The sequence below is a fragment of the Balaenoptera borealis genome (assembly GCF_965194805.1).
Source record: "Balaenoptera borealis genome assembly, chromosome: 16".
Lineage (NCBI taxonomy): Eukaryota > Metazoa > Chordata > Mammalia > Artiodactyla > Balaenopteridae > Balaenoptera > Balaenoptera borealis.
The window spans coordinates 73158515-73172171 of record NC_138872.1 but is presented as its reverse complement, the minus strand read 5'-3'; the positions used below and the strand labels follow the sequence as shown (position 1 = coordinate 73172171).

Sequence of the window (13657 nt, the reverse complement as noted above, 5' to 3'; positions counted from 1 at the left end):
GTCTCCGCGGCGCTGGGCCAGATTGACGTGGACTGTGCCGGTTGCCCTGGAGTTGTTTTCCGTTTGGAACTATGGCTGCACCGTAGAGTTGAAGAGAGGAAAAAGGCTTTCCTGATGTGATGCCTCAGCTCGATCTTTTTTAAAGGTCCGGGTGCCTGATCAGGGGGCGCTGCCCCCACTTCACCGGGGCAGAGCCAAAGCATCCTGCCTGGATGCCTGGCTTTAGGGCGATGAACTTGGGATTAACACCCATCCCCGTGCCGCCCACTTCCGCCTGCCAAATACGGGTCTCCCGTCTTTGAAGACTGGAGAAACTGCCTTCCTTGTTCAGAGTGGGAAAAGGACAGTTGGGGTGGGGGAAGCAGGACGGATGTGTCCTGGGACAGCCAATAAGTCACTCTCACAGAATCAAGCCTTTGTAAAGAAAGGACCAGGTCCCCTAAACAGAAACTAGCCAAAGGCAGTGGACATAATGGAGAGCATCTGGGGCTTATTGAGTGAGAAATCCTGGGTTCTGCCCCTACACTGGGGAAGTTGTAAAAGTATGTCCATTCCCAGAGTGTCGTTAAAGGTTAAACTGTATAAGCCATGTAACTATAAAAAGGTTGAACCATATACTTATCTCTCATGTATATAAAACAAGCGTATTGCACAATACCAGACAGGGTAGGTGCTCAAACATTCCCTTTGGCCTCTCTCTGAATCATCTTTGACTTATAATTTGGTTATTGGGCTTAGAAACAATTCTAAGAGGGGTGTAATGCTCAAGCCCTAAGGATGAGGTTATAGACCAGGAAATGTCTAAGTATTTGTGAGGGATGGCAGTGGGAAGTGCTGGTAACTTGGCTTTTGGGGAATGAAGAAGTTTGGGGGGAGCAGTAAATGCCAGTTGTCTGGCAGCATATGAAACAGAAGAAATAAAAGGCAAGAAAAAAAAAATTAAAACTGTAGTACCTTTTCCCACTCTCCACCCACCCCTAGAACTATGTAGATGATTCACCCAGATCCCCTAGAATCTTTTTTTGTTGCTTCTCTGTGCTCATATTTCCTTTGATGGGCTTTCAAAAGCCAGCACCAGAGGCTTGTTTGGCAAACTGCCCCTCAAGCTAATAGAGCTATTTTGCCTCAGAAGAGGTGAAAACGGAAGTTCTTAGCCAGCGAGTTTTAAGTACCTCCCCAGTCCCACTCAAATAGGGACATTAAACGAATGATTGTCCAGTGGAGGAGTCCATCAATGACTGTGGAGCTTAGCTCTCTTGCCTGGCCTCCTGCCCTTCCCTTTCCCACTTCCCCTACTCCCTTCTGGGAGCACTTTCTCAACAAATCACTCGGACACAAATCCTCCTTTTAAGATGTGCTTCTAGGGAACCCAACCTGAAACATCCCTTCCTGGCTTAAAACCCTTCCATGGGTCCCTGCTGCCTCCAGGATAAAACCCATGTTTCTTCACTGTAAATTCAAGGTCTCTCACCCTGACTGCCACCTACCTCTCCAGTCTCACCCCCTCTGCCCTGCAGCCACAGGATTTTCAGCCTGGCAAGTCACTATGGTTTCCCACCACCAGATACAATTCCTGTCTCCCCTCAGTGCCCCACCTCCATCACCAGTCCCACCAAGCAGGCCCTCAGGCCTTCTCCTTCCCTGGCAAGACAGGCAGGCGGTCACCTCACCACCTGCTCCCTGGAGTCCTTTCCTTTTGCCCTCCCTACCAGGACCCCACTGTCCTCTGGGGCCTGCCAGAGCACAATCTGGTGTGTTCCTTTCCTTGGCAACAGCAAGCACAGCTGGCAGACAGTATTTTTAACCTTACCCAGGTTCAGGAATCAGGTGGCTTGGAAAGTTGCCTAGTCTGGTGACCTACACCTCCTCAACCTGTGACTGCTGGGAAGGGAAGAGTCAGAACTGAGGCCTAAAGCTGGGCCAACCCGGGCCTTCAATATTGTCTGGGAGCCAGAAACATTTGGTAAATGAAATAAATGAAAGGTCTTTGCACAAACTGCCCAAGTCATCCCCACTCCCACCAAATCTAATGTGCAAGCGACTCGGAGCCAATTCCATTCCTGGTCTGCCAGGCTGTGAGGACAGAGACTGGAACATGAACTAGTTAAACCCAAGGGTCCAGGGGACCTGAATGGGGGCAGAAACAAAGGCTCACCTGCCCTGCCCACACATGGGGCCCAAGAGGGCATTCAAAATGTGAACTTTAATAACAAACAGCAGGTCAGAGTGGGGGTTCCCCAGGAACAAGAATGACGGAGCTGGTGCTGGAGACCCCAAGGGTCCCCACTTCATCCCCTCTAAGGCCTGGAGGCGGGGAAGCAGTGGACCCCATCGAGGAGGGGAGGTGCCTGGCCCCACGTAAGTCCATCTGCTTGGGGCCCTAAGACCCGAGATGCAGCAGTGTGTGGAGCAGGGTGGCACCCTACTGGGCTCGGAAGGTCCTGCCAGGGTGTGTGGCCCAGCCGGGGCAGGCAAGCAGGCCAAGGGCTGCAGGGTCAGATGCGGAAGCTTTCCTCCCGGCCGTCGATGTGACGGAGCCGCAGGTAGACGTCCGTGCCAATGCCCTGTAGGGACTGCAGCCGAAGGGAACCACCGAGGTACTCTGCGTAGGCCCGCGATGTGGGCAGCCCGAAGCCAAAGCTGGGGGTGGGCAAGGGGACAGAACACGGGCTTCAGAGGCTTGAGTCTCCTGGGGCCCCCCCGCCCCTCCATTCTGGCCAGGTGGGGCCTCACCCGTGCATGGGTCCCGACTGGCCGCCACTGTGCAGGTCCAGGTGGCCGAAGAGGGGGCTGATCCGGGGGTCCTGGGTGCTGGCCTCAGCCGTAGTGAAGTGGTAGTCCATAACCCGATCCAGGTCTTTGTGAGCGATTCCCCCGCCCCGGTCTGAAATCCTGGCAGGATGACGACGACAGGGGTTTGGCTCAGCTTTGGTGGGGCTCACTACCTCCCCAAGCAGACAGTGCTAAGTCGGCCTTCCTGTCGCTTCCACGCAGACATGGAATGTGGTCACCTAGACTCTTGGGCCTTGTTTTTTTAAGCTATGTTTCTCCACCCTCACCTCTGCCACTAACTGCTTATACCTTCTCATAGGACTTGACATTTATTCTCAGCCCAGCACCGCAGACTGTTTATTTCTGACTCCTTCCCCACTCTGGGTCCCTCAGCTGCTGACAAGGACAGGGCCCTGGGGCCCACAGCTGGCCCCAGATCCACTCATGTCCAGCTCATGGCAATCTCAGGACTGGAGAATATCTTGTCCAACCAGAAACTAAATCTCAGACTGGGGCAGGTACTGGCTTGAAATCATCCAGCAAATCAGAAACAGTGCCCGGAACCCCCATGCATCCCACCCCAACTCCCACCCAGGGCAAACCTGATGACGAGATCGATATCATTGTTGGCGATGGTGATGACCACATCTGGGACATTGTAGGGAGTGTCTAGGTGACTCTCCATTGTGGCTCTATGCAGGGGAAAAAGACCAGTAGGTGGTGGTGCCCCAGCCTCACCCCAGTTCCTGTCTGCCCCCTTCCAATATATCCAGCAGCCCACCTCATGGCATTCTTGAGCAGCTCGGGCAGGATGTAGTCCAGCGGCATCGGGATGAAGGGGAAACGGGCAGCCACATGTCCATTGATGCGGACTCGGGGGGCGTTGCCATACTTGTGTTCACACAGGCGTCTGCGGAAAGGAGCAAGGGTTCAGACCTCAACCAGTGGTTCTCAACTGGAGGTGATTCTGTCCCCACCCTCCCAGGGAAATTTTGCAATCTCTAGCGACATTTTGGCTGTCACAGCTGGAGAGTATTACTGGCATCAAGTGAGAAGCCGGGGACCCTTCTGAACATCCTAACAAGCACAGGCCAGCCCCTCACAAAAAAGAATGATCTGGCCCAAAATGTTAACAGTGTCACAGTTGAAAAACCCTGCCCTGGACCATGCCCTGGGCAACGGATCAGACCCAAACCTTCCCTGCCCGAAGACGTCACCCCCTTAGCCATTCTAGCCTCACCTGGCAAAGTCCACCCATTTTTCAATAATCTTCTTTGGTGAGAGGCGAGTGCAGATGATGCCAACAAAGTCGGGCTGGCAGGAGAAAGAAGGTCAGGACCAAGGATCACCTCCACCCACACCGTGGCCACCAAAAGCTTGCAAACTCTAGACTATGGAAGCAGCCCCAAGGCTCTCCCCAGGCCCTCGGCCCGGGTCCCCAACCCATGGGGGCTCCTGGCTCAGTCCCCTCTGCCCCACTTGACATTCCCAGGTAGGTCTCAGGTCCCCGCGTCCCACCTTGTCCTCATGTAGCGCCAGATGATGTGTAGCCAACATGCGGATCCCAAGCCTTGAAGTCAACGTCTTGTCTAAGAAGTAGCGGACGAGCTTCTCATCCTGTAAAGAGTAGGGGCTCAGAAACCCTGCGCCTGGGACTTACCTGGTGGCGCAGTGGTTAAGAATCTGCCTGCTAACGCAGGGGACACGGGTTCGATCCCTGGTCTGGGAAGATCCCACATGCCATGGAGCAACAAAGCCTGTGCGCCACAGCTACTGAACCTACACTCTAGAGCCCGCGAGCCACAACTACTGAGCCCGTGCACCACAACTACTGAGCCTGCGTGCCACAACTACTGAAGCCCGCTCACCTAGAGCCCGTGCTCCGCAACAAGAGAAGCCACTGCAATGAGAAGCCCGTGCACCACAACAAAGAGTAGCCCCCGCTCGCCGCAACTAGAGAAAGCCCGCGCGCAGCAACAAAGACCCAACGCAGCCAAAAATAAATAAACAAAAAATAAAAACAAAAACAAAAAATGTTAAAAAAAAAAAAAAGAAACCCTGTGCCCTTCCCAGGCCCTCCCAACAGGCCTGGGCCCCCATTGCGCTGCCCCTGACCTCTATGTGCTTCCGGCTCTCACGCAGGCCCTCAGCTAAGAGGGTCACCACATCCTTGTGGTCGTCCAACAGCTGTCGCACCAGCTGGCAGTACTGGGCATCGTCCGCCTGGTCCTTGATCTGCAGGCCACAGAGTCATGAGCTTGGATGGTCCAGCCCTGACTTCTCAGCCCCTCACCCTTCCCTGGCCCAGCCCTCACCGGAGGGAAGTCTGTCAGCTTCTGGAAGGCACGGATGTACAGCTCGTGCTGCAAGGAAGAGGTGTGGGAATTCACAGGGATGCTCTGGGCACCAGGTAGAGAACAGCCACCCGTGCCCACCTATGGGGATTGCCATCCACCCCAATTCATTTGGTTCAAACCCCATCATGGCCTTTCAAGCATCCATGAAGGCTTGGGTTCGAGTCTTCTGTGGCCCTGAAACCTTTTGGCAGGTAAGTCTCTACCACTCTGATTCCGTCTCCCCATTTGCCCCATGGGCGGTGGGCACACTGATCTAAGGTCCTCTCTACTAGGGAAACCGACGCCCCCTTGAGGCCACCTTACCACGTGCAGTATGGTGGGGTTGCAGCCAATGATGAAAGGAAGGCTGCGGAAGCCCTTGATACGGTGAGCGATCCTCACTGGCAACTCCTGCTGCAAGTACCGGGCACTTTTCTAAAAGAAAGAGAGAAAGGAAGTTAGGGCCAGGGCCTGAGTGGCTGGGTCAGAGCTCCAGGGACCAAGAGAAAAATAGGGGCAGGAGTCTTACCAGAAGGTGACTGCCATCCTGAGAGCGGCCTGAATAGAGCATCATGGTCGGAGTGAGACGGACTGAGGGCTGGAGGGGCAGAGGGCCCTTGAGCACTGGATCTCTGACACCCTGCCCCCATCATATTAGCTCCACCCCTTCCCTGGACACCCACTCCAGCTCTGGACCCAGGCCTCACCGCCCTAGCTGCACACCTTCTCCGCTGCCACATCGATGGCCGATTGGTTGTAAAAGGAGGTGACTGTTTTGGAGCGCTCCCGTGCCATCTCCACGTGGTGGGTATCGGTGGCTGATGTGGAGCGGGCCCGGAGAGAGAGTGCGGGCCCCAAGAGAGGCCAGAGTGCTGGCCCGCCCCGGGGTCCGCTCCCCAGCACGGAAGCCAGTATCATCGTTTTGCTCTTTTGTCGAACTGGGCGGCCACTAGGGCTGAGGACCGGATAGATGGAGGCGACCCCTAAACGGGGCAGGAACGGTGTGGGTGGGCAGGGGCACTTCTCTGACTTCAGGGGCGAGAGCCGGTCGAGGATGCTGACAAGCTCAGCCTCCAGGAGCAGCTCCCATCTATAAAGGCGGAGGAAGGGGGAGTTGTAAGGCTCTGAATCCAGGCGCGCTATCTTTCCACGTGAGCACTGGTTAGTCAGATTTGGACAATCTCTGCCCACCCCTTCAACCACTTCCCCAAGCACACACAGGCCGAGCCTGGATAACCTTGCTTTCCGGGGCTGCTATTCTTCAATCTGATGTTCTATCTGGTAGTCTGGAGGGAAGGGGATCCTTAGACCCTTCCAGCCCGAAAACCTCAACCCCCGCTCCCTCTGATCCCGGGCACCCTCGTTCAGGGGGCGGGGCTGACCCCTAATCCGGCGCCTTCGGACCCCGGCCGGTGTCTGGCCTGCGTACCTGCGGCACACAGAATTGTGCACCCCAGGGTCGGCTGCGTTGAAGCAGCGGCTCGAGTGTCCCCGTCTGGTTCCCTCCCTCCGCAGGGTCACTTGGTTCGGCCCGGATCTTCCCCATATGGTAGATGTCAGTCCCCCAGCCCCCCAACCCCAGTCCACGCGCGCTCCAGCAATCCAGAGCAAGGGCGGAGGCGGCGGGCGCGCGCTGCGAAGCCTTCGCGGCACGGTCTGAGCGGGTCGGTCCACTTACCTCGGGGCCAGAGCCAGGGCCGGGGTCCGAGAGGAACGGCCCAAACGTCCACCGGCCGGGCTGGCCGAGCCGCTGGCGCCCTCTGCCGCCGTGACGTCACGTGGGCTATGGGCGCCCGGTGCCTCCTGGGAGTTGTAGTTTGGAGCGGAGGACTCGCAACTCGCGCCAGCCCATCGTGGCTGTGTCTCTGCTCCCAGGTCCCCAAATAAATAGCACAGCTCTCTCCACAGGGCTCCCGGAGTTATCTGGTCTCTCTGGGCCTCTGTCTTCTGCTGGAAAAGAAATGCGAGAGGGCGAGAAGACGCTTAGATGCAAAGTGCACAGACCAAACCCTACCTGGATTCCTCCCCTGAGGTCCCGTCCTTCTCCCTTCTAGCTCTTGACTCATTTGAAGGAAACCAGACTGCCTGGTTCAACCCCCAGCTCAGCCACTTACCATCTGGGGCAAGTTACTTAAACTACTCAATACTTCAATTCCCGTATTGGTAAAATGAGGTTGTACCAACCTTGGGGTTGTGTGGTCACATTAATTTATATATGTAAAGTGCCCAGAATAGTGCCAAGCATGGAATTAACACTCTACTAGGTATTATTATTATTAATATTATTACTATTATTGTTACCGAGTCCAAGCCCGCTCTGCTCGCCGCACGACAGGCCATCGGAGACGAGGTGTTGGGCAAGCAATTCGGCAGACCGAGAAGATGGCAGACTAAAGTCTCAAAATAACCAACTTATCGGGGTTTGGATGCCAGTTTCTTTTATAGCACAGAGAGGGGGAGGAGATGAGGAAGTAAAGTAAAAAGGCCAAAAGTTTTGCAAATATCACCTGGAATGGCCAGCCTCGGGGAGGGGATGTGTTAATTTCTTCTTTCTTATAGTCATCCACAGGCCGACAGGGTCCGGATGTTTCCCTGAACAAAGGCACTTTGATTCAACATTCAGGCAGAAGGGCAGGGTTCCCCGAGGCAGGCCACTGTGTATAGACAGTATCCTTTTAGTGAACAAAAGCAGCAGAAAGCAAAGGTTAAAGTAAAAGAAACAGATCCAACATGCAGTCAGATTTGGCTCTTCCCTGTTACATTATCATTATTACTAATTAATGCCAGTAACAGACACTGTTTAGGTGACTTTTCTGTGCAAGGAGAGGAGATTGGTGTTGAATTAAATAAATAGACCCTTCCCTGCCCTGAAGAGGAAAACAGACAATTTCCGTGTCATCAGTTGTGCTAAGAGCCACACAGGAGGCTGTGGGAGCATCAAATAGGGTCTGGGAAAATTGGAATAGGTGCAGTGTGAGTAGGACTGGCCAGGCCTGGGAACTGGAGTGGGAAGGGCATGTCAGGACAGGGAAGAGCCTGGAGCATGTGGAGTCTGGGAGGAGAGGAGCTGAATGAGGTGACCAGAGCCAGATTTTGAAGGATGAGTGTGCATTTGTCCTGAAGTAGTAAGAAGCCAGTGAAGGGGGCTTCCCTGGTGGCGCGGTGGTTGAGAATCCACCTGCCAATGCAGGGGACACGAGTTCCAGCCCTGATCCGGGAAGATCCCACGTGCCGCGGAGCAACTAAGCCCGTGCGCCACAACTACTGAGCCTGAGCTCTAGAGCCTGCGAGCCACAACTACTGAGCCCGAGTGCCACAACTACTGAAGCCCGCGACCTAGAGCCCATGCTCCGCAACAAAAGAAGCCACCGCAATGAGAAGCCCGCGCACCGCAACGAAGAGTAGCCCCCGCTCGCCGCAACTAGAGAAAGCCCGGCACAGCAACAAAGACTCAACACAGCCAAAAATAAAATCAATTAATTAATTAATTAAAAAAAAAAAAAGAAGAAGCCACTGAAGGGTTTTAACTGGATAGATCTGCTCCTTAGACAGAATGCTCTGGCGGTAGTGATTGGGACCAGTGAGACCAAACAAAGAGAGACCAGTGAAAAGACAGTTTTTCCAAGCAGGCGATGATGGGAGAGAGACTTTTCAGTGTGTGTTTGTGTGTACTTATACTGACCAGATTTTTCTTCACCATGGTCATGTATTTTCTAAATAGTTTAAATTTTTAAAGCAAAGGGATACGTGAAGCAGGCGATATTTTGGAGTTTTGGGGGGTTTGTTTTGTTTTGTTTTTGAAAATTTTTTTTCTTTTTTGGCTGAGCCATGTGGCTTGCGGGATCTTAGTTCCCCGACCAGGGATTGAACCCAGGCCCTCGGCAGTGAAAGCATGGAGTCCTAACCACTGGACCGCCAAGGAATTCCCTGGAGCTGTCTTTAAACTTCAGCAGAGGTGGGACCCTTCACCACCAGCTGTCCTGCCTGAGGGACTGGGGGAAAGTCTGCACAGATCATGAGGAAAGGGCTCCCTGAGTCTCTGGATTTTCTCTTCGCCCCTCACCCCCACACCATTCCCACCCTTTCTTTTCCCGCATCCCGGCGATACCCTGGAGTGAAGCTGGGAGGACGCTCAGCTCTGGAGGCGGCTGCAGGCAGGCAGGGCTTGAGCCAGCGTTAAAAGGGAGAGGGGAGGGTGCTCCCGCTGGGAAGGCCGAAGTGCGCAGAGAAGCAAAAGATGGCTTGAAGCGTGCCAGATCCCGGCGCTCACGTGGCCGCGGCGTGGCCGGCAGTGCATTTGACCCTGCACGCTGGACCAGCCCGGCCGGGACTCGCTGCTACCTCCCGGAGGTGGAGGTTGGACTTGCACCCCAAGAGTCCACCTTCCCGTTGGTCAGGCGCTCTTCTAAGAGATTTACATGTGTTCGTTTCATCTTCATAACGAACCTCTGAGGTAATGTGATTATCCTCATTTTACAGATGGGACAACAGAGACCCAGAAAGACTGAACGACTCCTCCGTCCCCTTTTTCCGTTCCGTCCTCACCCCCCATACTCATGGCAACAGCCACACTGGCCCATCTGTTGTTCCCTCAACATACCAGGCACGTTCCACCTCTCACGAGCTGTGCCCTCTGCCTGGAACACCCTTTCCCTAGATTTCCACATAGCTTAATCCCTCACCTCCTGTAAGCTTTTGCCCAAATGTCAGCTGAATGAAGCCCAACCTGATCATCCTATTTAAAATTGCAACCACTCCCATTCCCCTCACACTGCTTTACTCTTATTTATTTATTTATTTGGCCGCACTGTGTGACTTTTGGGATCTTAGTTCCCCGGGATTGAACCCTGGCCCCGGGCAGTGAAAGCACCAAGTCCTAACCACTGGACTGCCAGGGAATTCCTTCTGCTTTACTCTTTATTTTATCCGTAGCATGTATCACCGACAGCATACTATATACTTATGTATTTATCATATTAATTGCTCAGTTTTTTTCCTAAAATGTAAGACCACAGTATGAATATTTGTCTGCTATACTGATTTATCCTGTGCCCCTAACACAGTCCCTGGCACATAACAGGTGCTCAATAAACATTTATTAAATAAATGGAAGAAATATTGGGCTTTCTTCTCTGAGCTATTGAAAGGCAGAGTGACAAAACTACATCTTTTAATTTTTGATAAAGATGTACTTTGACTGCTGTATGGAGAATGTATCTTAGGGTAAGAGACAAATATATCTGAGAGACCAAAGATGAGGCTACTGCATTTATCTAGGTGGGAGGTGATGATGGTTTGGGTCAAGGTAGTGGTCTGCATAGATTACAGGGAATGAGAGAGTGGTCCAGGAGGAGTGGTTTGGGTGGATTGGGGGGCCCATGGTTAAAATGGGAACCCCAGAGAAGGGCCAGGTTTGGGGAAGGTAAGAAGCTCAGTTTGGGGTGCATTGCCTTGCATCTGATTGGCCTGTGAGACATCCATATGGTGATGTCCAAGAAGTGTTTCTGCTCTGGGGTGTGGAGCCCAGGAAAGAGATCTGGGCTCAGGTCAGAGTTCAGAAGCTGTGACCTGTAAGGAGTAAAGGAAGACATCGGTGGAAATAATGTTGCCTCATGTGGCAGTTTGTGTTTCCCAAAGATGCCCCACCCCGCATGCCCACACGAACTTCTTAGAATATGACTTCGACGCTTCTCATATCAAGAGGTGAAGTTCTGTGTTCCTTCCCATTAGAGCTAAGCAAATTTGTGATTACAGTGGAAGGGATACTATATGATGACTTATGAAGCTAGATCATAAAAGATGATGCAGCTTCCACTTGGCTCCCTGCAGAACTTTTACTGGAGTCCTGAGGTACCATGTAAGCAGTCTGATTGCCTTGTATTAATTGTCCATTGTTGTGTGACAAATTACTCTCAAAATATAGCAGCTCAAAACAATAAACATTTATTATCTCACACAGTTTCTTTGGGTCAGGAATCTGGGAGCAGCTGAGCTAGGTGGTTCTGGTTCAGGGTTGCTTATGAGGTTGCAGTCAAGATGTTGCCCGATGGTCCAGTGGTTAGGACTCTTCGTTTTCACTGCCGAGGGCCCGGGTTCGATCCCTAGTCAGGGAACTAAAATCCCATAAGCTCCATGGTGCCGCCAAAAAAATAAACACGTTGCCCAAAACTACAGTCGCATGAAGTCTTGACTGATGCTAGAGAATCCACTTCCAGGGTGGCTCTCTCACGTGCCTAGCAAGTTAGTGCTGGTTGTTGACAGGAAGCCTCAGTTTCTCACTAAGTGGACCTCTCCTTAGGGCTGCTTGAGTGTCCTCATAACATGGCAACTGGCTTCACCCAGAGTTAGTGATCTAAGAGGGAGCAAAATGGAAGCCACAATATCCTAATGACTTAGCCGCCAAAGTCACAAACCATCATTTCTGTATTATCCTACTGGGTCAGATCAGCCCTATTTCGTGTGGGAAGAAACTACACAATGTTATGAATCCCAGGAGGTGGAAATCATTGAAGACAACTTTGGAAACTGGCTATTGTAGCCTGGAGTCTGCCATGCTGTGAGGAAGCCCAAACTAGTGCCTACGGAGAGGCTACACGGATTCACGAACAGCCCCTGAGACTGCAAGAAGAGAGAGAGAGGCCAGGTTATCAGCCTCCCATCGTTCCAGCATTAGCCAGCATCTGACCACAGTTATGTGAGCCAGAACTACCCAGCCAAAATTCTCGTACTGAATGCCTAACCCCTAAAAACTGAGAGAAACTAAAATGATTGGTTTTCTCTTAAGTCATTATTTTTGTGGTGATTTGTTGAACAGCAGTAAATCCTCAATGATTCCCACCTCCCGGTATTTATATCCCTCTGTAGTCTCTTCCCACATTGAACAGGGCTGACCTGACAGAATAGGATAAATGACAATGTGGGACTTTCAAGGCTAAGTCATAAAGATACTGTGGTTTCCACCTTGCTCCCTCTTAGATGACTCATTCGGGGGGAAGTCAGTCATGGATAATAGGAACACTCCAGAAAACTATGGAAAGAAGTGAGAAACTGGTCTAAGTCTTAGTCCTCTGTATTAGTTTCCTATTGTTTCTATAACAAACTACCACAAACTTAGTGACTTAAAACAACATGAAAAAAAAAAAAAAAAAACATGAATTTTGACTTCCCTGGTGGTCCAGTGGTTAAGACTCTGCCCTTCAAATGCAGGGGTCACAGGTTTGATCCCTAGTCAGGGAACTAAGATCCTGAAAGCCACATGGCTGGGCCAAAAAAAAAAAAAAAAAATTCCTCTCTGGAGGCTCTAGGGGAGAATCTATTTCTTCAACTCTTCCTGCTACTACAGGCCACCCACATTCCCTAGCTCATGACACCCTTTCTCCATCTTCAAAGCCAGCAACACTGCATCTCTTTGTGCTTTTCCTCTATAGTCACACCTTCCTCTGAATCTCTTCTTCTGCTGCCCTTTTTCACTTTTAAGGACCTTTGTGATTACATTGGATCCATAGGATAATCTGTTTTAAAATCAGCAGATTAGTAGCCTTAATTCCATCTGCAACCTTTAATTCCCATTTGCTACGTAAACTAACATGTTCACAGGTCCCAGGAATTAGGACACCGACATCTTTAGGAGCCATTATTCCACTGGCCACGTTGTCTGGAAGAAAAGGAATGGGCCTGAGAAGGAACAGCCAGAGAAGGAGGAGGGCCATTAGGAGAGCGAAGTATCACAGAAGCCAGAGGAAGACAGAGTTCCCAGGAAGGAATGCCCAACAGTGATTAATACTGTTGGGAGGCCAAGCATGATAAGAACTGAAAAATATGTATTGAATTTAGCATCCTGGTGACACCAGCCATAAGTTGTCAGGGGAGTATTGGGGGCAGGAGCTAGTTTATGGTGTGCTGGGCAGCAAGGAAGAGGTGAGGAAGTAAAGACTGGGAGTGTAAAATCTTCCAAAAACTTGATTGTAAAGGGATATTTGTTGCAACTTCTAAAATGGGGAAAAGTTTCAATGCAAATTGGAAGGAAGGGGAAGTATAGGTGAGAGGGGTCATCAATAGATGCTATGTCTGTGAAGTGGGGGAGCTCAGCTAGCCCACCAAAGGCTTGGAAAGGAGGCACTGTTGGGTTGATCCGGGCTCAGGTTTCGCCAGGTGGCGCCACAATAGAACAGAGGTTAGGATACTGTCAAGGGTATGGCGGAGGTGATGGAGCGGGGCATGTGGGGGAGAGACGAAGAGAGAGAGATCGGCCAGCAGGAGGCGCTGGTGCAGCAGGAGGGAATAGCTGGGCAAACTAGGCGGATTGGAGGTTATAATCCTAATAATGTCTGAGATAGTAATTTCAGGGAAAACGCTTGGTTCTTGATCGGATCGCAGTATTCGCTGGATTCCCCGATCCGCTGGTCTCTAGTTCATGGATGTTCCAAAGTTAGAGCAGGGCTTGGGCTAGAGTAAACGCTATATACTGTTAGCCCGATTAATAAAATTTTTAAAACTCCGGAGACTCCATTACCCTTGAGGCATTGAGGCCACCCCGACTACAATTCCCA

At 51.8% G+C, this 13657-nt stretch overlaps 1 protein-coding gene across 3 annotated transcripts; it reads right to left on the bottom strand.

The window, feature by feature from the left end:
- Positions 1 to 2184: 2184 nt before the first annotated feature.
- On the bottom strand, positions 2185 to 6991 carry BCKDK (branched chain keto acid dehydrogenase kinase). 3 transcript variants are annotated; one of them, XM_082360833.1, is made up of 12 exons: positions 6787 to 6991; positions 5832 to 6198; positions 5638 to 5706; positions 5433 to 5543; positions 5088 to 5135; positions 4888 to 5007; positions 4291 to 4389; positions 4013 to 4086; positions 3554 to 3682; positions 3375 to 3464; positions 2734 to 2892; positions 2185 to 2640 (listed from the first exon to the last, which is right to left on the bottom strand). In XM_082360833.1, the coding sequence occupies exons 2-12, from the start codon at positions 6024 to 6026 to the stop codon at positions 2496 to 2498; spliced, it is 1239 nt and encodes a 412-aa protein (XP_082216959.1). In that variant the 5' UTR covers positions 6027 to 6198; positions 6787 to 6991; the 3' UTR covers positions 2185 to 2495. The 3 variants fall into 3 exon arrangements, with proteins under 3 accessions (XP_082216959.1, XP_082216960.1, XP_082216958.1); XM_082360834.1 differs by having other exon boundaries at positions 5816 to 6198; positions 6787 to 6878; XM_082360832.1 differs by lacking the exon at positions 5638 to 5706 and having other exon boundaries at positions 6787 to 6987.
- Positions 6992 to 13657: the final 6666 nt, after the last annotated feature.

Coding starts and splice junctions, on each gene's coding strand:
- BCKDK (XM_082360833.1), bottom strand. CDS start 6,026: ATGATACTGGCTTCCGTGCTGGGGAGCGGACCCCGGGGCGGGCCAGCA. Junction 3,683..4,012: donor AAATGGGTGGACTTTGCCAG/GTGAGGCTAGAA, acceptor TCCTTTCCGCAG/ACGCCTGTGTGAACACAAGT. Junction 2,641..2,733: donor CAGTCGGGACCCATGCACGG/GTGAGGCCCCAC, acceptor GCCCACCCCCAG/CTTTGGCTTCGGGCTGCCCA.